The following is a 25,523-nucleotide window of genomic DNA, read 5'->3' as shown; positions in this document are numbered from 1 at the left end:
TTTTTGCCACCAAATGTATTGAACAAGCTATGTCATAAAAAGTTGCTTAAATGTGAACATTGAGTGAGCATAAAGCATTTCTATAATGTGCAAACTGATTCTGGGTTTGTTACTGTATGCAACATGTCATCAGCAATTGTGTTACATTGAAAAGGTTTTATTATCTAATTAATTGTATCTATCATGTTTTTAAAAGAAGAGTGACAGCGACCACAAACCCGCTACCCTGACCCCACACTAATACAAACAGTTTGGCTACAGTTTCTGCTGTGTGTCTCCAGAGTTATGTCACCTCTGAAAGTGTGTGGATTGTCTCTTTTATGGGGTTGAGGACAGTGAAGATTGTGATTGAGTCTGGTGGAGAACTTAAAATAGAACCATATGCATCTCAGTTTCAGCAAGATGCTTGATGTAAATTTCAAACACAACCAAATGAACTGATAAAACAGTGGCACTGAGAAGAAAACAACACAGCAGACGGTTCTTCAGTATGAATTACTTCTTTATCTTTACTTCATTTGCTGCTGTGTTTAGGGGAGGCAGCAGCAAGACAGCGGAGTCAGACTGAATAAACAAAGAAGTGACTGTCATAGGACTGAACTCGACAACCTTGGAACAGTCAACCTTTTTTTTCAAATTTTTTTTTTTTCTGTGATGGGACGATGCATGAAGAGCATACAGTCTCTAACTCAAACCTCAAAGGTGTGACATGGAGCCACTGTGCAAGTATCAATCACAGCTTCCAGTACTTCCTGACCAAACAGCCTCACACTAAAGCAACCAGGGGGATCTAAAGCAGCTACCTGCAGTACTTATACAAGCTTATATATACACACACACACAAATAAATGCTCCCAAATATTCTTATATTGATGTTGAACATTGTTGTACATTCTTATTGGTATCTACATTATTCACATAATACATACATGTCATGTACTGGTTTCGTCAGGTATATATGCAGTACTCATTTTCTCTTATTTTAATATTTTCCTCTTTTGTATTCTGTTATTGTTTATTGCTGCAATGCACACATTTACCCCACAGTATCATTTGAGTTTAACTTAGCCAACTCAAATCTAAGAATTCAGCTGGCTAGTTGTGTATATGAAGGAAGGCAGTGATGAAAGTGACTCAGTGCAAAGTTATCATAATAAACTCCAATAAGAAACAACCCAATATGATGTAATACTCTGAGCATTTAGAGGACAGGGTGAACACTCTTATGTTAAAAAAATAATTGATCTGCAGTGGAATTCAGGGTTTATACTCAAAGAATGTTGATCCTATTGTGCTCTTGGGAGGGTAAAACATTTGGGTGATTCCTTGTTTCTGTGTGTGGCCTGCAGATATTTTGACAGAAATCCAGCTGGTTGTGTAACCTACCAACCATCTCTCTCTACTTATTTCCCATTATTTTTCCATTGTGAGAAAAAAATGCCTCAAAACTTCCTTGTCCTGTACATAAAACGGAATGCCTGGTAATACTGGATAGAGCCAGACAGAAACTATATGACAATTTCATCTTATTACAGATACATTAGTATAGGCTAATATGCCAGCTGATAAGCTATAAATTGCAGTACAAAAATGCCCAGATGTTTGTGTGAATTTAGAATTGATGTTGTTGTTACATTGTTTGTCCACCAGAGAGCACCGTCCAGCACAACAGTCATCTTCTACAACAACTGATAAACAATACAATTCTTCAATGTTCATTAAAAATAAGTTAGACTTCAGTTTTGATCTCAAAAATAAAGTGTATCTAGTGATATCCAGCAGATTTTTTAACTATTCTGTCAGTGCATGACAAGGGGACAAACTGGTGAGACTTCTCTCTGTGTAGCGGTGCTTCTCTGGTCTGGACTGTAGGACAATAAAAATGCTAACATGCTGATGAGTAGGTAAAATGTTAATGTTCATCATCTTAGTTTAAAGTATAAGTGTGCCAACATTGACTAATTAGCACACTACACAAATTATAGCTGAGTCTGGTGAGAACAGGAACATCATTAGTTTTGCATGTATTAGGGGATCACTGAAGTGGTAACAATTCATTCGGGGGGAGGAAGTACCAAACTTTATGGCAATCCATCCAGTAATTTTTGAAGCATTTGACTCAAAACCATATACAAATCACATGGTGAATAAAACTGAGGGGGTCACCAAAGTCAGTAGGATTCATCATCTCGGAACAATGAATGTCTGTTTCATTTCAAGGCATCCATCCAATAGTTTATGAGATATTTAAGTCTGGACCCAACAGGCAACATTAGCATGGCTAAAAATGTAAGTTGATTTGTGGGGGAAAAAGGATCATCCAAAGGAATGTAATGTAATGTGAAAGCGATGAGCACTATACAAATATGGTCTGTGAGATTTTACATGGAAGAGCTCCCAACAACCTTTCTTGAGATACAGAAAGTAATACCAGTGTGAGTCTAGCAAACTTAAATCTTAAATCTTCCAAATTCAGGATGTGTTTTTTCCCTGTGTGCTGATGGAGTGGAATAAACTGCCTCCTAGCTGTAATTAATCATCAGTGTTTAATTAGTGAAACACTGGCTGATGGCATTCCTGAACAGGATGCAGATAATTATGTTTCTTATGTATTTGAAAACTGATTTGTGTGTGCTTTGTTTGTTAATATCAACCACAATAATAACTATTATTATAATACATTTTATTTGTAATGCACTTTACATTTGAAGCAAATCTCAAAGTGCTACAAGGTAAAAGCATCAATATAAAAGTAAAAAAAAAAAAAAAAAAACTAACATCATATACACAAGGGCACAAAAGCAGCAACCAGCATGGTAAACTAAAAGTCAAAGGTTCTGCTAAAAATACATGTTTTAAGTCCTTTTTAAAAACTCTTAGTAGTCTGTGGTGCCCTCAGCTGGTCAGGGATGATGCTCAGTCCATACCCTTTGCCTTGATTGCTTCTTGAAAATTAGTTTTTTTTCTCCTTATAAATGCTGTACTAAACCAAACCGAATTGACTTCTTTTGCACGTTAGCTGTGGCTTCTTTTTAATCTTATATTTTTAATAAACATGGATTATTATTATTATTATTATTATTATTATTATTATTATTATTATTATTATTATTATTAGTAGTAGTAGTAGTAGTATCAGTATTAGTATTGTTATTATAATTATTGTTGTTGTTAGCAGTGGTAGGAGTAGTATTATCACTGTAGTCAGGACACAACACTGGCTCCAGTTGGTCAATGAAGGCAGTGCAGTGAATCGCTCCCCGATGACACCGATGGATAACTGGCAGGGATGGTAGCAGAGCACAGAGAACACCAGAGGTTAGATGAAATATGGCTCTCTCCAGAGGTTTGAGATGCTGTCAGCGGGTTTTCTCCTGGATACCTGTGCTTATAATAACCTCCGTGGTGCTGTGGTCATACTACGCCTACGTATTTCAGCTATGTCTCTGTAAGTATGAGTATTTGTTGCGGTTCGATAGGCTAAACTGTAGACATCGCCGATAACCGCACAGCAGTGTTGACAGAAACATCGTTAAAGCTAGCAAACACCAAGCGGAAGCGCTTTAAGGGTGTGAGCCTTTATTTGTGTAACGTCACGTTAAGCTTTAAAAAAAGAAAAGAAAAAAAGAGGCACCTAGTTTGTTTTACTGCAACATAGGGGTCGGTGGATTCATACAAAGAGGGTGTATTGTTGTGCCTACTAGCTGTCAATCTGGCTGGTAGTGTTAGCCGGTGTTATGTCGAAGTCTGCTCTCCTCAAACAATGTTCACCTCCGCTCAGGATATTCTCCGTAGCACCTCTTCTGCGGTTGGGGTTAGGTTATGGTGATGGTTAGGTGTAGCAGAGATAACTGGTTGGGGTTAGGTTAGCTTGGTGTCAGGTTAAACACTTCTGAAGACGACTGGTTGGGGCTGGGGTTAGGTTAAAGTTGTAAACACACATCGTCAGGGGAACGGACTTCAACACCTGTTAATGTTGTTCCTCTTTTAAATAATCAGAAACATTTAGCTACTTTACTGAATGCCCCTGATGTCCAGTCTGTATTTTTTTAATATGCCTTATTCTTGTTTCTACAGTTACACTCACTAACACATTAGAAAAAGGTGAGTCCATTATTTTTTACTACAATCAGTGTGCTGTTTGACAACAAAATAAGTTTATTTTTTATTAATTGTTGTGACTTTGTGTTTGCAGTGGCCTATCTACTGGTGTTTCATGTTTGCTTTGTGATGTTCTCCTGGACTTACTGGAAGTCCATCTTTACTCCTCCTGCATCACCATGCAAGAAGGTATCCTGAGCATAATGTTATTGATTTATCAGACAATTTATTGAGTCAGCAGTATGTATAATATTAGGTGTCAATCATGACGTGTTTTTTTTTGTTGGTTTTTTTGCCTTAGTTTCAGCTGTCGTACTCAGACAAGCAAAGATACGAGATGGAAGAGAGGCCGGATGCTCAGAAACAAATCCTGGTTGAGATTGCAAAGAAACTGCCCATCTTCACCCGAGCTCAGTCTGGAGGTAAACTTAAAGTCAACTTTATTTGGACAGAACTGTTCATACACAACGGCAGTTCAAGGTGCTTAACAACAGCATAAAAGCGATTGATCAACATGATAAAATTGTTTTAAAGCAAGGCTGAAAAATACAGAAATACAACAATTAAAAATGAACCACAAATCAAGCACATACATACACACATGTACTTTCACACAAATAAAAATGATAGAAAGAAACCCCACATCGATAAAAGGCTGAAGAACAGTTTTCCAGCTACACACATTCTTGTGAGAAAATGGCTAGTAATAAGCCTGAGAAAACAAAGGTTTTCTGTTTTCTTATAAATGTGGAAACAGTAGTGACTGATGTCAGGTCATGTGGTGGTTTGTGAAAGGACGTCATCTTTCACATAATCTGTATGTGCTGTAAGCAAGTAGGATAGGGTAATTAGCTCTGTGCGCTCCTGAGCATCTCCATCCAGGGTAATCAGCCAATGTATCTCTTTCATTAGTGCTGATTATTGAGACTTAAGTTCTCAGCTGCAGGAAGTAAGCGAAGGGTAAGCTCAGCTCAAGTGTCGTTCATTCACTTGGCCATCCTCTTGTCTCTAGCTATCAGGTTCTGCGACCGCTGCCAGGTACTGAAGCCTGACCGCTGTCACCATTGCTCAGTTTGTGAAATGTAAGTCACTCTTTCTTCCCCAATCCCTTCATCTTGAGAGATTGCTCTAGGAAAGGAGATATTTGTTGGCCAGGGACTGTTGTGATAATTAGAAGGTGTTGCTGTGTTGGTTCACTATCTTTTAGAAAGAATCAGAGTTAATTATAATAAGAATGTGATGATGTGAGTAATATTATCAAGGTTTTTAATATGTAAGACACACTGTCCAACTGATTTGTAGACACATATTTTGTAAGGGCATGTATAAGTAAACCAGTGACTGAGGTTTACAGTTTGTTTTTTGTTTTAAGGTGTGTTTTGAAGATGGACCACCACTGTCCCTGGTAAGTTGTAACTTCACCTGTGTTTTCCTTTGAGAAGGAATTTATGTGTAACGTTTTTATTGTCTGACATCATAATTCATCTTTCTTTTAGGGTGAACAACTGTGTTGGCTTTTCCAACTACAAGTTTTTCCTGCTTTTCCTCTCCTATTCCATGCTGTACTGTGTATTCATCGCATCCACAGTCTTTCAGTATTTCCTCAAATTCTGGGTGGTAAGTGTCTTTAGTCCCAATGGTCACTCAGGCTCAACATCTTAAAACACAGTTTGAGTTGTAGGTAGTCAGCTGTATTGACTTTCTATAAGAACAGAGAACCTGTCATGTACGTTTATTTCCCACTATCAGTGAAGACAGTGCTCATCTGGACTATTTTATTACATTATCCATTATATCTCTTATATTTCAGATCCCTATTTTGATCATCTGTTTGCCTATATTGTTATATACATTGTGTACATTATTCAAGTATCAATGCAAACTTAATTCTAACACCCATGGACAATCATGCACCTCAATACTGCAGCAATATCCACCTTGCACTAATGTAAAGTGTACTATAGCATATTAACATAATTGAACAGTGTATTATCTGTCAGTCTATCTATCTATCTGTCTGTCTGTCTGTCTGTCTGTCTGTCTGTCTGTCTGTCTTTCAAGTCCATCATTTTTCTCAAGTTTCTAGTTCTCCTGTTTCTCTCTCTTAGGGGGACTTGCCAAATGGGCCCGCAAAGTTCCATGTCCTCTTCCTCATGTTTGTGGCACTCATGTTCTTTGTCAGTCTCATGTTCCTCTTCGGTTACCACTGTTGGTTGGTGGCCAAAAACAGATCCACTTTAGGTAAGAGTTTATGTATTTAACTGGAGAACACCGTATGTTCATTTTACTTTTCTGAAACGGCTCAAATGGTCAAAGAACAGACAAAAACTGAATTTCTGCATTATAAATTATGATCGTTTTGTAAAAAAAATAAAAATAAATGTGGAGTACAAAAAGTACAAAAACATATTATGACCCATAGTTGTTTGTTCCTTTTTCAGAGGCCTTCTCAGCTCCAGTTTTTGTCAGTGGACCAGACAGAAATGGCTTCAATGTTGGCATACGCAGAAACCTGCGACAGGTGTTTGGAGAGGACAGGAGACTGTGGTTCATCCCTGTCTTCACAAGGTGAGCTTACTTTCAAGACAGCAAGCTAGGATCACAATTTGCTGATCTTTCTCCTAATTTTTCAGTCATGTTTGACCTTCGTATGACACGCGCCCACTTTAATTTTAGACTTTGCTTCATAGAAGGCATTTGGACAACAAATAAAATGCTGAACCGGAGAATTAAAACGTTCTGAAAGTTCATAATAAATGAAATACAGAGGACACCATGAGAAGTAGTAGAGAGTCGGTGAATGGATATATTTGACTGTTGTTGCATAATACAAAGTTCTTCTACATGCAGCAGAAATGGAGCCAATTAACAAAATGTAGAACGAGGGGTTGGATCAGTGGTTATGACTGGGTTCCTTAACAACCCTCCATTTTCTTTTGTCCAATGTACATGTCAGTCAGGGAAATGGGCACTACTTCCCCTTGAAGAATCGGAGTGAATCACAGAATCCCTTATTAGCTAATGAGGAGATGTGGGAAGAGTCAGATGATGGGTCTGAGGAAGGAAGCTTGGGTGAGTCAATTTAATTTTGTCATATGCATATTTCTACATCCACATACTGTTCCAGGATTATAAACTACAAATTTCAGCATCTTAAAGCAACTTTTCTCAACAGGATGACATTTCTTAACAGCAGGCAGTGTTGCTTTTAGTGTTTCACCTAAAAAGAACCCCCAAACAAACAAACCTTCAAATGTTTAACTATGGGTGAGACCGGCATAACAAGAAAAATAGATTGACAGTTTGATTATATAGCATTTTCAAGTAAGTGTCATGTCTAAATATCCAGATGTTCTCACCATTTTAAAGTTTTTTTTAAATTATAACTGAAGTAGCAATTGTAGCTTAGAAATTCAATTACAACTGAAACCGCTTTAAATTAAAGCTGAATTTTGATTAAGTAATTTAAAACCGTTACATGCAGTAAAGGTTCAAATCTTAACAAGTCTCTTGACTGCCACTACAATCGTCATAATTTGTATTACCAAACCAAAACAGTAATGTCAGTTCACTTTTCTTCACTAAACACATGGGCTACATTATTATTCACTACATATCTTATGAAAGAAAGACGGGAGTGTAATTTCAGTTTTTCTTGTCTAAATCCATTGATCTGCCATATTTAGAGATTATTACTGACCACCCTATTGGCTTTAGTCTCACTTTACCTCCCAGACTTTGTTGGCTCTCAGCATTTTAAAGAAATCCATTACTGTTAGCTTGCAAAGACATACAACGTGATTATGTATTGCTGTTTTCTAAATATGACCTCATCAGGCATTAAACCACCTTGCACTGTTACTTAATTGTCCTCAAGTTTGACATGAATTTTCAATCATATAAAAAATGTTTTTGAGGATTTTTCTGAAACGCATTTTATAAATTGTCAAGATGAATTCTGATTGCAGCCATTTGCAACATCAAGTTTTGGCAAAATAGTTTTCAAATCCTCAATAGCACTTGATTTAATCTATTCTAATAACAGAAGAATTATCTGGAACCTGAAAATGCATCAATAAATGTAATTGATCTGGAATCATACTAAGATCCCTACATTTTCTATATCTTAGTTGTTCATTGACATGGACAACACTAGGATTATCTAGTGTAGAGTTAAAAAGTACCCAATTTAATCAGCTAGGAGGAGGACACACTGTTACTTTGGAGGAAAAAACTCAAATTTAGTGATCTGGAGGCACTAATCTCACCCTGCATTAGGCAATGTGACGCTGTGTACAACCATAATATTCTGCTACCACCTGGTGGTCATTTGCAAAACACTAACTGCTGTGTGAGCTGAATCAGTTACAACCGAAAACTTAAAGGCACTCTCAAAAATCAATTTAAATGCTGAAATGTCTTTTTTCTTTTTCATTCCAGTTGAGGACCAAGATCCCTCTGTTACCATAGAGATGGAGGAATAGAAATTGATGTAAGGACAATTTACACTGGTACTGGAGATGTGAATTTCTATTGCGCACACTGTGTATCAAGAGGCAAATGCATTCCAAATCTTGCAAATGTTCAGACACTCCAAAAGAAGTTTAAAAAAGGTCCAAACGTGTGGATGAAACCTGCATTTGGACTGTCCTTGCCACTCTTACCTTGGTGTTTAACATAAGAATGATGAAGAATAGAATTGGATGGACAACCAGCAACATCACGACGTACCACCCTCACGGATGGATGAACGACAGTATTGTTCAATTTGGAAAAAAAACAAACCCAAAACTTGTCAAATATCAGTTCGCATATGTAGAAGATAACAAACAATGGCTGTTACATTTTTCTCTGGTTGTTCATCTCAAGGTGTCGCTCTCTAACTGGCCTCTCTAAAGTACTGTAAATTGGGAAGCTTCTGTCTGACACTGTATTGTTTTATATGCCTCTGTCCCAGTGTTGGCCTGTGCGTTTACAGTGTTGCACCTTAGAGCCTGGTCTGTGCCAGGTGGTATCTAATTTGACCTCACACTCATATTGCTCCAGAGGTCTCTCGTGATTCAGTTGACTGGCCTATCACCTAGGGTCTTGCAGCATATTATCATATCTTATTTTTTTCAACAAACTCAAGCATATTAGAATACCCGACTTAACCTGCGCCTTACATATCTATTTATATATTCCTGATTTTTGGGAATCCATTTTTCCCAAAGAATGTATTTAGCACCCTGCTATTGAGTGCCAACGTTTCAGGCACACAAAAGAACCTAACATATGCTTTAATAGATATTTTCAGCATTACTAAGCACGTCTGCTCAGACTGCTGACAGTTATAAAAACAAAAGTAGCTTTAGCTCACTGTTAGTTTATAATTTTTGGGAAATCATGCTGAAATCTCACACAGATTATGTATAGCAGAGCAACCATAATGTATGTTTTAGTTTTTTTTGCAACCATATCTTAAATATATTATATATTATGTCATGAATGCTGTTTAAAAAAAATAAATAATGCAGTGATCAGTTTGATAAGTCTGGGATGTGCTTATGAGACATAATGTGATTGACATTTTTTTCACTAAATAATTATCACAATCTTGTTTCTAACCATATCAGCCATCCCTGGTATAATAACACTTATGTGTGGATGCAGGGAGGTGGAGGAGTGAAGTGAAATAAGCTTTCATCATAGGCACAAAATAATACAAAGGTCAGGACAGATGTTCCTCTTTGTGTTTCATTTCTGATCTTTTAGAACATGCAGTTAACTGCACACGTGTATAATGACTGATCCTCATCCACTGGTTGGTAGAGGTCAGTGGTTTCTGCAATATGATCTATTTGTTTTTCTACCTGTGCTTATGTATTTTAAAATGTTTAATACCAATGAAACAGATTCTCCTCATTGGGACTGTTTATGGTTTATTTGTCTATTTACTCATTAGGTGTCTGCCCGTATACTTTGTTAGGAAACCATTTTCTTTAACCCATCTGTTGAGTGTGAGAGCGAATTTAAAACTTTATGGTGTTTGATCTTGACATTTTCTCATCTCATTTTCTACTATGTTGGCTAAGCCAAATCAAATGCTGCTCATGTCTGAGAAATACTTTGTCATCTATTAATTAAACGTGTATGTTGTTTTTATGTGAAGTATGATTCAGTGTTTGAAAGCATTAGGAAAGATGTGGATGTTGAGTGTTTCATGTTGTCTGGTGTCTATTTATTGTTAAAAATCTCCGCTTTTTTCCTGTGTATTGAGTTTACTGATTCAAACTGCTGCAGGCAGTGTCTGTATATTTTGCTCTATCCAGTGACACTTAAAATAATTATTGAAGTAACATGCATTTATCAAATACTTGGACGTTTGTAACACAAGAAGATGACAAATGATACCCAGTATTTAACACGACACGTTTAGTATCACCAGAGCAAATGTGGTCCCTTTTTAAAATGTCTTTGGAGTATGTGATTGTGGCGCTTCCCTTTTTCAGTACCTCTGAATCACCAAATATACTGATACCATTTCATTTGCTGTTCTGTCTTTTAACAAATATAAATCTTTATTGATCCATCAGTCATGACATGCAAAATAAAATGATCCAACTTGAACTCTTGACATGGCTCAGCATTTTTATGTTACTATAGCATGAGTATACACAGCAAAAAAAGGGGGAAATAAAATAAATACAGTCAAGATTACTCATTTTGGGTCAGTTTAGAAGATGATTTAGTAGTATTTGGCACAACAAGGAGAACATGAGATACATTTAAATAAACCGGACAAAATATACTCCAAACAATTTGCAGATCATGTTCCTCAGGTTGTTCAGTTCAGTCAGTGCCAAAATACCTCTGTCCAAAATGTGTTGGAGCCACTGGATGAACTTCTGTGGTCAAGATGGTGATATCTGGGAACTCCTGGATTATAGATTTGGCCCCTAGGGGGAACAAAAAGGTGGTATATATCTCATTTTGATTTGAACTTTATCTAACCAGGAAGTCTTTTTAGATACATTGTGACTGTGTTTGAAATCAGTCCCTATTTACTTTTGTCATGCGTTATTTTTTACTGCCTGCCATTTTATTTGCGTGTTTGAATTCTGAGTATGTTAAGTAATTTACTATTAGCGCTCTCAAAATTTCCACAAAAGAACAAATAAAGTAATGTCTTAGCCTGTTCACTACTTGCTGCTTACAATGCCACTATGCAGTGCCAAAGTGATTTGGGATAAAGCCCATATCTTTGGCAAGATAGACAGCTTTCATAACTATGTACGATAAAACATGACATGACAGGAGTAAAAGGAGTTCATTTACACAGTTACATGTTTCCAAAAACATTTTGGATGTGATGTTTGAATGACGGCAGTGTTTCGAAATAATGGAAACAGGAGAAGGATAAAAAGGATAGAGGCTATGCGGCAGTAGTGTAGTCCGATGTGTGCATGTACAGTATGTCGCCATATTGGATGAAGTTTTTAAAGTTATCCTTATGCCTTGCTGCTTTTGTAAGAAATTTGATAAAATGAAAAAAAATGATGATCAGCAGCGTCACTGGACGGCAGTGTGTTAGTTCAGTTGATCAGTTAGCCTTGCGAGCACCTGCCCATGTCTGTTTTCATGGTGTTTTAACTGTGCTGTCACTGAAGTTTGTATGTATCTGTTTGTATGTTGAGATGCTCTTCCTGAAACTGTAACCAAATCTACCTTCGGGTATTAATTAAGTTACCTTGACTTGGTAGTGTGCTCGCCAGTTGTATAGAAGCAATGATGCAGCAGGAACAGGAGTGGAGAGGAGATTGTAGACTAAATGTGTGATGTGGTGGGTAAACAAAAGTAAATTGGTGATGAGCTGCTGGGTGTGGTGGCTTACCATGAGGTGTGGAGAAGAGGCTAAGGAGGATAATATGTCTGGGCTGGACTCCGTGCTCTATCAGCACCCTCACTGCCTCAATCACAGTGTTCCCTGTACCTGCACAAATACAATTTTAGGTTACGGGTCTGGATGACGTTCCACGGTTTAAAACTTTATTTACAGATAGAAAAATAAGCAAACAACAAAAAGAAACACTGTTAATTCAAAATTTGCCAACTCAGTTTTACAATGAATCAGGCTAATAAAGTATCATGACATGCAAAACATTCGAAAAACTTTATAATTTGACTGTTTGCATTATGTTATTAATTCAAACAGGTTCTGAACTGTGTGACAGCTGAATTTCCCATGAGTCTGAGCACTTGGCAGGCTCTAATTTCTGTGACCCTGTTAGCATGCATCAATGCAACCATATGTTCCATCATTCTGACATAATAAAACATACCTTCAACCTGATTTGGTCGCCATCATTTTTTTTTTCTTTTTAAATTGAGGGCAGAAAAGCACTAAAGGAAAGATAGAATTTTTTCGGCCCTCATTATGCTATTCAGCAGCTATATGGCTATCTCCTAGACAGTGTATAATTTCCACCCTGAGAGCTATAATTATCAGAACAGTGTGAATGGGTCCGTATGATGTGGAAATGTAGACTTTGGTAGTGAAGGTCAACTCAAGGGAGATTTCTTAAAATGAATAAATACATGAAACTGCCTCTACATTTGCACTAAAATGGACATCTCTTAATATGCATGTGCAACTGTCGGTTGTACACTGGGGTCATCAGTAGGACAAACTACAGCGCAGCACTGTGCGCTCAGCCTGCTGTTACTCACTGAGGATGGGGTACATGAGCAGCACTTTCCTCCTATAAACATCTGGGGGGAACTTGGCGTAGTACACCTTAGCTTTCTGTGTCTCCTCATCACTCTGAATGAGGATCTTGCCGATGCGAATGGAGCGGCAGCAGTCACGGAGACCTTGCTCCATGGCCTCACCTGTCGGGAGAGACACAGCAACATGCTGAAGATTTTTAATGAAATTCACTCACCAAGCGCTTTATTAGAAAATACTGTGAAGAAAGTTAAATGCACAGTTAAAATACTGAAAAATATCAATACTTGGCATGTATACTCATGATAAAAAGATCACAAAACACATTTTTACTCTTTTACACTTTTACCAAATTCACTTCTTTCTCACACTTTGTGCAAGTCAAGTGCAGGTGCAACACACACCAGACATACACATGCCCACATAACACACTGGATGCTCCAAATAGTTATACTGAAAAAACAGAAGGAACAGTAATCTGGATGTTTGGGGAGCAAATGTGATAAAATTGCTGCTTTTGTTTTTGGTGGAGATTCTGACACGTCCTGACATGTTGATGCATGTCAGCCCACAAGGGCAAGAAGCCACCACTGTGAGGACTAACATACAAAACAATAGGCACAAGTGTTTCATCTTGTGTCATGCTGTCTCTGCTGCTGTGTTTCCTTTTAGATGTCATGTTTGAGCTATACAGTGTGTCTACATTTTTACATTTTCGGCTTAAGAATTTCCATCATAAAAGGATAACACAGGTTTTGTAATAACAGCATTAGGTTTGGCACGTGACAGTGATAACAGTCTCATTAAATCTGTAGGAGAAAGAACAGGCAAAAACTACTTCAGCTGACTGCAATGTCCTCTGAGAACATGTTCTGCAAGATACAGAATTGTATCTGTCTCATATGCCCCCATGTAATATGATTCTATTGTATTACTTAGTATTCAATCAATTTCACTGAGATAAAGAAGTACCTGCGTATTAAAAAAAAGTATGATCAAGTGCACATAATAGCCTGACCTGATGAATAGGTGCAGAACAGAATGTACAGTACGAGTGCACAGTCGGCACAAATCACATATCCATGGAAGACATAATACATGTCCTTACGAAGGAGAAACTCTCATTTGGTAGGTGAGCTACGACAGGTTTTACTTACCACTCCTCATAATGCTGACTCCACAGTTGCCTCTTTCAAATTTGACACCTTCATACTTGTACCCTAAAGGGAAAAAATGAAGAAGGAACAGTCATAAATGTAGCTGTACTGAAAAAGCCCACTCAGTCACATACTGTGTGCTAGAGGTAAAATGCTGAAGGATGGGAGCCCTGCATTTATTTGTGCATTTAGGTTGGTGGAATTGGTCAGTTTTCCCCATAATCCAGGAAGATGTTAAATGTTTGAGCTTGGATTCTGCCTCCTTTAAAGCGTGACAATATTATTGGAAAGAGACTCTCACCTGTTGGCGTGGTCACAGTGCACTCTGAGTAGGGGAGCTGATTCAAACCTTCTTCAACTACTAGTCTGATCTATTGTTGGAAACAAAAAAAATCAATAAGTACTTCATATATCTACACACACATGCTCAATATGTATAATTTAAAGTCATGAACTTACCAGTCGGTCAGCACAAAACACAAAATCTCCTCTGCTGGTGGTCCTGCAAATATGAATAAAAATGTTAGTAATCGATGCTCGATCATATAATTCAGAAAGTAGGTTACAGTACAGGGCGGCTGTGGCTCAGGAGGTAGAGCGGTTGTCCTCCAATTGGAAGATTGGCGGTTCGATTCCAGTCTACATGTCGATGTGTCCTTGGGCAAGACACTTAACCCCTAATTGCTCCCGTTGCTGTGCCAACGATGTATGAATGCGAGTGAATGGTTAGCTTCCTCCTGATGTGCAGGTTGGCACCCTGCGTGGTAGCTGCCTGCCATCAGTGTATGAATGTGTGTGAATGGGGTGAATGAGTTGTAGTGTAAAGCGCTTTGAGTGGTCGAAAAGACTAGAAAGGCGCTATATAAGTACAGTCCATTTACCATTTACAGTAGGGATGCGTGAAATCCACCTTTTCTCTCCCAAGAATGAATACTGATCAAGTGTCACTGCTCTTTTTTCAATTTAAATTGAAAATGTCCATGCCTCACTGATTGGGATCATTCTTCTAAATGTGAGGTAAGATGACATGAGGATGAAACAACGTTAATTTTTTTAACAATAGTTGTAAAACTAACAATAGTGTCTAAGTCACTCTGACCCTGTTTGGATAATATATCATGGTATAGTGGTTTAATTAGGCCAGTATTAGCATCAGTACTGCATCACTACTTGACATACACCAACAGACACTCAGATCATTCAATATTAGGTCCAGAAGATGTATCAATACAGTGTTGTTGATACGGTTATAAGACTTGACAGTGTAACATCATAACAAAATATCATCATATAACTGTCTTTAAGCTTCTTTTATTCATATTCAAATTAATGAGGTTTTATTCCCAAGAGGTCATATAGGTGAGGTCTATATAACCATGAAACTAATAAATCACCATCAGAGATTTTGCTGTACCATTTATACCATGGTTGCCAACCCTTTAATATTTCTATGTGGTTTAGGACATTGTGGATAATGCTGCAAATCTGTTTTATAGCAGACATTTTCATCTGGTTACTATATACAAAACGGTTTCCAATTTGTATTTCTAGAAAATGTCATATATAATGATATATACATATCACAATATGCAAGTACATATATCATGATACAAGATTATATACATTTTACTCACTCCCAAGACCACAAACTCATAACTAGTTTTGATCAAAACTTTTGTTATGCAGTTTAAAACAAAGTGTTGAGTCATAACTGTATGTAGTATGTGTTTAAAGATACCCAGACAATTTTTAAAAATCCTTAAAACGGCATGTACTCCTTCTCCCTCATTAAAAATACCAGAATCTATGAATATGTAAATATATTTCATTTCAGAAGTTTAACTGCTTGACACAAGACGTCTCCTACTTCACTGTAAAGTCCATTCTCAGTGTTTGTGCACTGGAGGCCTCAAGTTTCCATGTCACACTTGTGTAGTTTAAATATTGGACCAGAATTGGCTTCGAACTGTCCAGTCTCAAACTCTGCACATGCATCATTCTGTACATCCTATTGAAGGAACAAGAAGCCAAAACATTTCTGAGAGAACAGGGAGGACTTGAATTTTGTACCATGAGGACCGGATTTGTTGGGGCGTGTATGTCAAGATAGAAGAGTAGTTGACTCACTTGTCTCTGATTATAGTCTGTAATTCACGGATCTGGTCATTCAGAGGAAGCAGCTTAAGTTGAGGTCCCAGTGTTTCTTGGTTTACAGGCTGTGTGGTGGCATCACTTGGCTCAGAGCTGGACAGCACTGCGGGGACGCTGCTGCTGCTGCTGCTTGCTACTACTGCTGTTTGCAAACCGAACCTGCTTCATGGGGTGCTCCTGGCCACTGTTGACATTGTTCAGCTGCTGATTGTGACATGGCATCCTGAGTACGAGGTCAAGAGTTTCCTAGCAGACTTGTGCTAGTGTCAAAAGTTAGCGTGGCTTGACCGAGCTGTGTGACAAAGAGGAGCAGCCAGACAACGTGTTTTCCTTTAGCTGCGACCCTTGTTTTGAAGTGAAAATTCCCGATTCACGAAGCTACCGTATTAAAAACAACCACTAGGACAACATTTACTAATCTTAAGGTACTGAATCGCGTCGTGTTCAAATCGAGTAGGCAGCTGCTTTCTTTCTAAAACTACAGTATCAACTCAAAGCCGCTTGCTTGCTAGCTGCTTTAGACTGACAGGTTTGGACTAGGGCAGGATATGACGTCTCCCAGTGGGTTGACTAACCGCTGTTTTTTTCCCTAGGAAGGCGAAATAACGACCCGCCCTACTCTGTCTCCGATTGGCTTATCCTGATGTTCTCTCCCTATCCCTAACCAATCGCAATATGCATGCCTTAACCTAACCAATCCAAGCAACAAAGGCAACAAATATTAGACAATCGGAGGCAGAGTAATCAGGGCACTTACTATGCCGTCCTAGGAAACGAAATTGACGTCCTGCTTCCTTCGTCAACATGGCGCCGATGTTGGCACCGCTGAAATGCGGCTTTCACTTTCAAAGACGAAAACTAGCTCTTCTCCTTCGACAGACGAGCTCATATCATGTGTGGAGTAAAAGTCGCAGCGACAACGGGACGGACCATAAACGCCAAAATACATATGTGGTGAGTGAGGTAGCGTTTTTTTTGGAGGGGTTGAGAGGACACAGTGTTTGGTGTTACAGTCACCACACAAGGACAGAGATGCAAAGTGTTTCCTAAGTAACTTCACCGGCTCCCAAAGTTGGGTTTAACCTAGTTTATATGATTTCAGGCGTCTCTTATGTGTTTTTCAAACGCGGCCGCTGTCATGTTAAAGTATTCTTGAGCTAACTAGTCGTCCTAACTTTGCGTTTAGCCAAAGCTAACAGGCTAACTCAACACAAACTAGCACTTATTGTTTTATCTGCACAAACAATCAGCGTATAGTCTGCACACGGTGTCAATAGTGTTCTGCTTTAGTACCTTACATTTTAAAGTATGACAAGTGTGAACGGAATACAGCACAAGTAGCAGTTAGTATTCACTGCGTGTGTCTGAGCTGCTGTAGCCGGTCAATGGTCTCAGTCACGTGTTGCAAGAGTCACTAAATGTTAGATAAGACTTTCAAAACAATTGAGGAGCTGATTGTGTCTCACTTTACAAAAATGTGTTGTTTGGATTGACTGGTAAATATGACGTGAATATCTCTGCTCGCAGTTCTATGTAATTAATATTCTTATTATTTTGACCCGATTTTTATCTCTCAAATCCAAGCAAAAACAAACAAAACTTTTCAGTGTCTGTATCAAACAGTGGATTTCTTCGCTGAATGTACAAATAAAAACAACTGTAAGCTTACTTAACGTAGTTTATAAAAAAAAAAAGGCCTTATAGCCCCCCCGGTGTGGTTGTGAATGTAAATTCAAGTTGTATACACAAGACGCTGTAAACTTGTTGTATCCTTTTTTCAATCAAGCTTTTTAAAGAACACATAGTCCCTCCATAGACTGATGTAACCCTCATCACGTGCTGACAGCCTGTGATTGATTAGTGTGGCAACATTTCAACATATCAGTTGTATAACAGTTTATTAGGTACACCAACAAAACGAAAACAAACGCAGTTTAATATAACAGCTGTGCACTAAACTAATGAATGTTATAATGTTGAAAGTTGTTGATTCCACTTAATTGCCCTTTTGGAGGATGTTGTTTTCGTGGCTGTTGGGTCACTGCATTAGTATTTAGTTGGTGTACCTAAAACTGGCAAATCAGTGTATATAATATATAGGGAATAAAAGTTTCCCTTTACTCCAGTTAGAGGAGTAATGTATAATATGTTATTGTAATGTAAGTCCAGTTTACAATAAAGTCTCACATTTACAATCAATGGATGATGTGGTTATGCGATACTAAATAAGTACATATGTATGTCTCATAATGACAGATGATGCTTTTCTCAAATGCATTGCTTACACAGTATTTGTTTCCATTTGTATTACGTCATCATAGGTAAAAGGATGGGATGGGTGTCTTAAAGAAGACAGGCATATCCAGTATTTGCCCCCTCATGTCATCAGTGATTATACATATATACTTTTGTGTGGTTCTTGGTATAAATGTAGATACAGCACAGGAAAAAGCGTTAGCTCGGTATGCTTATCATAAAGCACCCAGGGTGTCTTCTATTATCAAACACTCACGCCCTGTTGGCGGGTTTGTAGTTTTAGTCTTCCTAAGTTTTTCTCACAGGCAGTCAAAGAGTGACACATAAGTTCACTAACTGAGGAAAGTTCTGATCTTGTATTCAGGGTTTAAAGTGAACTTGTTTGTCCTTTGGCCAAATGTAAATGTTCAAAATTATACAGACCACTCAATAGATAACAATATTTTGTCTGTTTTTTCTTTTTGGCTACTGAGTGAAGAAAATCTACCAGACACTTGCATATTTTACCAGCATGTGGCTGGTACAAATTTTTGACTAATGTCATGTTGGGTCAAATTAATTCTATTAGTGAAAAATATTCACAGTAAAATCAAAAACAATCAAACATTTATAGAAATGTCTTGAACTATGGCAGTTGCATAATCAACTTTTTAACTGGCAACCTTTACACTCAGTACTGAACGTGCCCAAAGCTAATAATTTCACTAAAACATGGCTGCAGAGTTTTGCAGCTTATGATTATCACTTGCTTTAAACATATAGAGAGAGTTTGTCTACCTGCTGAGTTAATATTTGTTTGAGATGTAACCTTTAAACTCTGACTTTGGTGAATGTAAACTGGGCATTTAAGTGAAAACACAGCACAAAATGTTTTGGGCTTGTTTGTATGTATTGAAATCATGTGTGTTTGCATTTTATTTTATCTTATTAGTGGATGTTTTGTTTGTTCTGTTGTTTGTTATTGGATTTTTTTTGTATGTTAATACACCCAGAAAAATTAACTCAAATGAGACCTCTTTTGTGTTTCAGCTGAGTTCCCATCCACACTTACGAACAGCGTCATGGAATATAAACAAAAGCGAACACGGTCGCCGCATTTTGGAGGCAGCAAAAGTAAGTATGGTTGAGAAATGATGACCAATCAATATGTTATCAAAATCTAATATGAGCACAATATAATAGCATATGATGTTTCCACAGCATTTGCAGGTGACAGACAAACGAACATGTTGGCACGGACATGCAGGAGGAGGTCTAAGTGCAGATCCCAAAAATGTGGTGAGTACTGCACCTTTGTGTTTGTCTTTGATCATTTACTGAACATTTATATGCTGTAAATTTTAAGGAATTATTTTGCACTTCAAAATTGTTTTCAAAAACTGATTCATATTTTTATAATAATTTTTAATAATTAAAAAATGACTGTCAAAGTTACCAAAGCTACACATAATAACTTGAAAGTGCTTATTTTGTTTGATTTAACAGTTGGGGGGGGAGGGGGGGACCAGGATATTCATTTCATAAGGATATGTGATGGTCAAAATCAAGCAAATTCTCATATTTGAAAGTTGCAACAAATAAGGCTTTCTTTTGGTAACTGACAAAATGTGTTATTTTATTATTATTTTATACCAGTCCAGTGTTTCTCTGTCTTGGGGTTAGGATGCATGTGGTGATGCTTTGAGTCAAATGAGATTTGATCTGTTTTGACATATTTCTATCAAAAATGACAGGTTTGAAATGTATCATCATTTTTCCATTCGTTCTCTTTAAACATACAACACAAAAGTATTCCTCACTCAAATTCATCTCTCTGTTTAATGACCGTCTAATTACTGTCGTGAGCAAATTGGGTCACAGGCCAAAAAAGTTACAAAAAACCCTTGATTGATAATTGATCAATTATTTAAGATTAGATTAGATTAGATTGTACTTTATTAATCTCACAATGGTGAAATTCACGTATTACAGTAGCAAACAGAAGCAAAAAGATGTGTAATATACACTTCAGAAAAAAGGGTATCCACAACAAACAGAAACTCTTGAACATATACAATAAACAAACAAGTGCTAAACGAGCTAAACAAGTACTAAAAGTAAGACAAGCACTAAAAGTAAAGTGACCAGAATATAAATAATATTGCACATGATAAACAGTTTGGGATGTGAAAAATATAACCACAGCGTAAAAGATGGCCGAAGCAACCAAAGAGTAGGAGGAGAGCCCTGCACACTCCGATGGACCTCAGTCTCCTCAGCAAGTGGAGGCAACTCTGGCCCTTCTTGTATAGAGCGTTGGTGTTTTTCAGTCCAGTCTAGTTTGTTGTTAAAGCACTATGGTAGATAGTTCTTTGACTTCGTATGATCAGTTTTGCAACACAACGTTACAGTCTGAATGTCGAGTAAGATTTAAACTACTTTTACCAAACCAAAACCTAAAGCACAGTCACACCAACAGTTTTGTTTACTTTACCTGATCTCCTCCAAAATACGTAACAGAAACCATCACACGGGTTAATTTTAATCCTGTCCTTCATAGTGTTGCATATTGCTTGATTGAATTTGATTAAAGGCAGGTGTTGGGGCACAGTGTAACTATAATTTGCTGCCATACAGCAGGGCTGTAACATGGGGCCACCATATTGAGTGGATTAGAGGAATTACTGGATATATTTTTGGCCTGTGGAGAGTCCCTGTGGCAGGTGTGTGGTGGAGCATGGGTAAACAGCCATGTTGGCACCAGTGGGCTCTCAACCTCAGCTGGGATGACAGCCCAGGTGTCCTCGTGGGACTTGTAAGTGTCAAGCTGGATCCCCAGATCCACCTGGAGACAGATCTCCCAAGGGATCCCTGTTGACATTTGATGTTTCCATGTGTCTTCCTAGAGAGCCATCTTTAGGTTACTGTGATTGTAAGACTGAAAGTAAAATGCAACTTAGTTTTCCAATATTGGCAAAAATGACACTCAGTAGGTTAGAAAGTTGACATTATAATAAATACTGTTTTCCCTCATCTGACCTGTAAAAAATACAGGTCAGACTTGTTAGTCAAAACTAAGGAGAATATGATCTAATGAGAGCCTTTGCTTTTGTTTTTTTCTCCTCAGCTGAAGGAGGTGAATTCAACCCAGATCCTGTCTGCTATGCTGTCTTATGTGTGGCCAAAGGACAGACCAGACCTACGGGCCCGTGTTGCCATCTCTCTGGGCCTGCTTGCTGCAGCCAAGGTATGTTTTTACAGACAATGTCATGAGTATGCAAGAGTTTTTTTTTTTTTTGCTTTTTCAAGCTGAAAGACTGAAACACGATGCTTTAACAAGATATACTCAATTAAAAGTTTGAAGTTACTCAAGATGGGTTTAAACTCTCCTTTCTCTTCTTTATTAAAAGTACACTGTAATATTTAAAATAATGTTTTATATTTGATTTTAAAACAGTTAAAACAAGCGAAACAATAGTAAATACTCACAACAAGACCTGTGCCCTCATCTAAAATGATTAAAAATAATAAATGAAAAGCAGGAAATAATCACATTTCCATCAAAAAGACGTTAGGATATATAAAAGATATGGTCCTTTTTTAAATACCAAAAACAAATATGGTTCTGAATGCCACATATGAACCTCCTGATTATTAAAAAATATGGGACTCTTCATAAATGTGGAGTGAGTGTGAAACTAGAGATGTGCTAATATGCCATTTTTTACAATATACAGTGGTAAAACCTTTTCTGACTGTATCAATACCGCCGACCATTTCCATTACTGTTGGTGTATTGTCATTTTTAGAGGACACCATGAAACTCAGGGCAGCTCTCCGGCTTTCACTAGCAGTTTAAATGTATTTTACCCACAAGCAAGCACATTTCTACTGGTCACACAGAGACAGAATAAACACAGCACAGAAAAACCAGGCTCCTGTCTGTCGAGCTCAAGCTACTCGGGCGATGACTTACTAGTCACTGAAGTGTGGAAAAACTTTTGGATGTTTTTTGTCATAATGTTCAGTGAGAGAGTTGTACATCACCTGACAAACTCCTGCATCAAGATCACAAAACATCATTTTTCTTCCTCACTGGTCAGCTTGAGCGCTGTTGATGTTTTATTAGAAGTAGGGATGCACCGAAATGAAAAATTCTTGGCCGAAACCGAAAACCAAAAATGAGGAAACCAAGGCCGAAAAACCGAAAAACCGAAAACACCGAAAGAAATTATTATGCCAATTATTAGTACCATTGCATTTATGGCTATGACTGTGTACTAACCTCACTAAAATCAAGGCATTTGCAATTCAAAGAATAAATCAATTACAAAAGTATGTTAAAAATAACACTTATTGTTACACTTGGTGGAGGGGTTGCGATCGGTATCGGTCTAATAAGCAGCAAACACAGAGCTATAAGCACGCTTTACTCTCACACGCGCTGCATTTATAGTCACACAAAACACACACACCTTCTACTGTGCTGTGCGGCTTCTCCGTCTGTAAGCGGGGTTCTCCGCATCCATCGCGGGCCCGGATCATTTTCTGGTGCGCGCTGCCTTTAATCCCACATCCAGGTAAATGATCTTTATAACGCGGATCAAGTACAGTCGCAATGAAGTGCAGAGGATCCAAAATAGATCTCAGTGAAACGTGTGCTGACAGACTCTTAGAGTGTACTACACTTTAGTGCTGCAATTAAAGGAATAACGTCTGCTACAGATGCATCAGAGGAGCTGATCTCTTTAGTTAGCTGTTTTCGGCCGTGTTGTTTTCGGTGATAAAAGTATTTCGGCCGAAAACCGAAAATGCGCTTTTGGGCCATTTTTCGGCCGAAGATTTTCGGTGGCCGAATTTTTCGGTGCATCCCTAATTAGAAGTGATGGAGTATAGAGCGGCAGTCAGCACTAGTATAAACTTAGCTGTTAACACCCAGCAGATAACACTTACTACATGTAGACCACAGTTTCAGAGAATACATCTAACATCATCATGGTGTAATTTAACAATACTTTTAGCACTAATAGTAGGATTTCAGAAAATGTTATAATTATAGCGAGAAACATTTTTACAGCAGTCCATCTCTAGGGTGGACAGTGATGCCATTAGTTATGTGTAAATGCCATGCTGCACACCATCAGCTTTACTGTAACTAAAATTAATATATAATATATAATGTTTTCCAGTCCTTATTAATCACCCATTCCCTCAGTTTAAGTAACTTAACTTCTTGTATGCTGCTGCGCCTTTTAATTTGTCTCTAAACAAGTTGACATTGGGATGTGGTCATAGTCAGATATCATCATCAGTCACCACCCTAACAATATTAAGTCCTGCTAGTGACTAGTGTGTTTACATAGGTTTTATCAAGCAGCAGGTACATCTTTAAAGTTTTTTAAAATTAGTGTCAGGAGGTGTGAAAAAAATGGCAGTATTCATACCGGATTTTCGTAAACACTAACTCATGTTTTTACAGAAAGCTGCATCCTGATTCATGTCTATTTAAAACTTGTTTTCATAGCAGAAGAGTTTTACCACAGTAAACATCATGTCTGGTTTTTATTTTAGTCAGCGTCACATGATTGTGCTTTTGGCACTGCTGTTGGGAGAGTGGATTGATATGTAAAGGTTGCTCATGTGCTCTGAAGTCCAATGGCTCTGAATTGCTCACGTAGCATTGTATTCATGATGCAATACAAAGCATCATGTTGTCCGAAAAATTAAAACCTGGAATAACCAAGACCTTGTGGAAAAGGTCAGTGTTTCACAATTTTAATAGGTATACAGTTAGTAATAGGTAAGAATACACTAAACGATTAATATCTTTTTCTCTTTGTTTTTTGCATTAATTACCTGAATTTTCGTTAGCTTAGAATGAGCTCTATATACCTTCATAGAGGGCGGGGCCTTTTCCACGGTGCCGCCATGTTTGCACTGTCATGATTTTTACAGCAGCCCAGAACGGACAAAACCAAAACACTGGCTCTAGAGAGGGCCCTTTCGCATGTTTTCATGGCCACAATACGTTCTCCTCATTGCTTGAAAGGGGAGGGGTATCCTACACACTGGTCCTTTTAAAAAAAAATGGGAACAGTACATTTAATGTACATGTAATGTACATGTAAATGTATAAACAGGTCCCAGCACTTCAGCAGGCATCTGGTTGGTCATGCAAACATATGCATAAAAGGTTACTTTTACTCTCAGCACCCTTTTATCTAATTTCTACACATGAAAATATTTTTGGGGGTTTTTTTTGACAAAGAGAGACAGGAAAACATTGGTTATGCATCTTAACCACTAGAATATAATAAAATCAACAATAATTCATGATCACTGCTGGTAAAATGCATGAAAAGTGACTTCAGATACAAACTAAAAAACAGTAGCCAGTGATTCAAGCTAAATAGAAGACGTCTTTAATGAACAGTGACTTTTTCATTAGCTCATTGGCATTGTTGGCACATCATGGTTTATTGAGCTGGACTGGCTGTTGAGTTTTAGCTGGATCAACCAGCCCTCCAATCACTGCTTTACAAGCTGCTTTCGTCTGGTTGTTTGTTGTTGAGAAGCATTATCATTTTGAAAATGATATATATTGATGTAAGTATAAGACTCTGTCTCAGTATAGTAGATTTGTAGTAATAGACAGTTTTCTCCTCCTTGTCCTAAACAACCACTGCTCCGAGCACCTAAAAAAGTGTGCATTTTAAAAACATTTTTTTTGAAATAATGAATTGCAAACCTCAATCTGTGTGATGTATTTTCTCTTCCTTTGTTGATGGTCTTTAATTTACACCCTGGAAAAACAATCACAAATTCACTGCTCCTGAATAAGCGTGTCCTGCTGCCGCTCAGTGTGGTTCCCTCCAGTGTGTGTAAAGGAGGAGAGAACATGCATGCAATCCAATCTACTCCTATTTTCCTGCTTGGCTGGAGTTAGCCTCGATTTTCTCCAGTTTGCCTGTTTGAACTAAAAACCACCAGCAGTGTAGATGCAATTTTTAAATCAATTGAATAATTATGTGGTTTACAGTGCATCACACCTCTGCACTTCAAATAATCAGTGATATTTTTATTTCAAATAACTGATTATATCGAGCTTATTGTTTCTTGATGGCCCCAAAATGAAGCCAGTCTGTATGTCCTACCATACACTTAGGCTAATT

The 25,523-nt window shown here is 37.8% G+C and overlaps 3 protein-coding genes across 3 annotated transcripts in view; 2 read left to right on the top strand and 1 right to left on the bottom strand.

Annotated features, from left to right (window-relative positions):
• The first annotated feature begins 3,324 nt into the window (after positions 1-3,324).
• zdhhc15b (zinc finger DHHC-type palmitoyltransferase 15b) lies at positions 3,325-8,714 on the top strand. Its single transcript, XM_062425498.1, has 11 exons — positions 3,325-3,448; positions 4,078-4,104; positions 4,196-4,290; positions 4,403-4,523; positions 5,114-5,183; positions 5,474-5,506; positions 5,598-5,718; positions 6,210-6,342; positions 6,543-6,669; positions 7,058-7,173; positions 8,542-8,714. Exons 1-11 carry the CDS (start codon positions 3,331-3,333, stop codon positions 8,583-8,585), a joined length of 1,005 nt encoding a protein of 334 aa, XP_062281482.1. The 5' UTR covers positions 3,325-3,330; the 3' UTR covers positions 8,586-8,714.
• A 161-nt stretch (positions 8,715-8,875) lies between these two features.
• uprt (uracil phosphoribosyltransferase (FUR1) homolog (S. cerevisiae)) lies at positions 8,876-16,647 on the bottom strand. The gene is given in 8 exon segments (XM_062425497.1): positions 8,876-11,039; positions 11,975-12,073; positions 12,811-12,972; positions 13,966-14,028; positions 14,267-14,336; positions 14,425-14,467; positions 16,093-16,226; positions 16,228-16,647. Coding segments are annotated over 8 exon segments (789 nt in total). The 5' UTR covers positions 16,339-16,647; the 3' UTR covers positions 8,876-10,932.
• A 120-nt stretch (positions 16,648-16,767) lies between these two features.
• Positions 16,768-25,523, top strand: part of abcb7 (ATP-binding cassette, sub-family B (MDR/TAP), member 7) — a 26,075-nt gene continuing 17,319 nt past the window's right edge. Inside the window, exons 1-4 of the mRNA XM_062425421.1 lie at positions 16,768-17,070; positions 19,402-19,485; positions 19,573-19,650; positions 21,479-21,598. Coding sequence (XP_062281405.1) covers positions 16,921-17,070; positions 19,402-19,485; positions 19,573-19,650; positions 21,479-21,598 — 432 coding nt within the window. The 5' untranslated portion in view covers positions 16,768-16,920. The remainder of the gene's footprint in view (positions 17,071-19,401; positions 19,486-19,572; positions 19,651-21,478; positions 21,599-25,523) is intronic.

Source organism: Scomber scombrus, chromosome 9, assembly GCF_963691925.1.
Source record: "Scomber scombrus chromosome 9, fScoSco1.1, whole genome shotgun sequence".
NCBI classification, from domain to species: Eukaryota; Metazoa; Chordata; class Actinopteri; order Scombriformes; family Scombridae; genus Scomber; species Scomber scombrus.
Note: the sequence above shows the minus strand (reverse complement) of the source record. Positions and strands in the feature narration are given on the sequence as shown.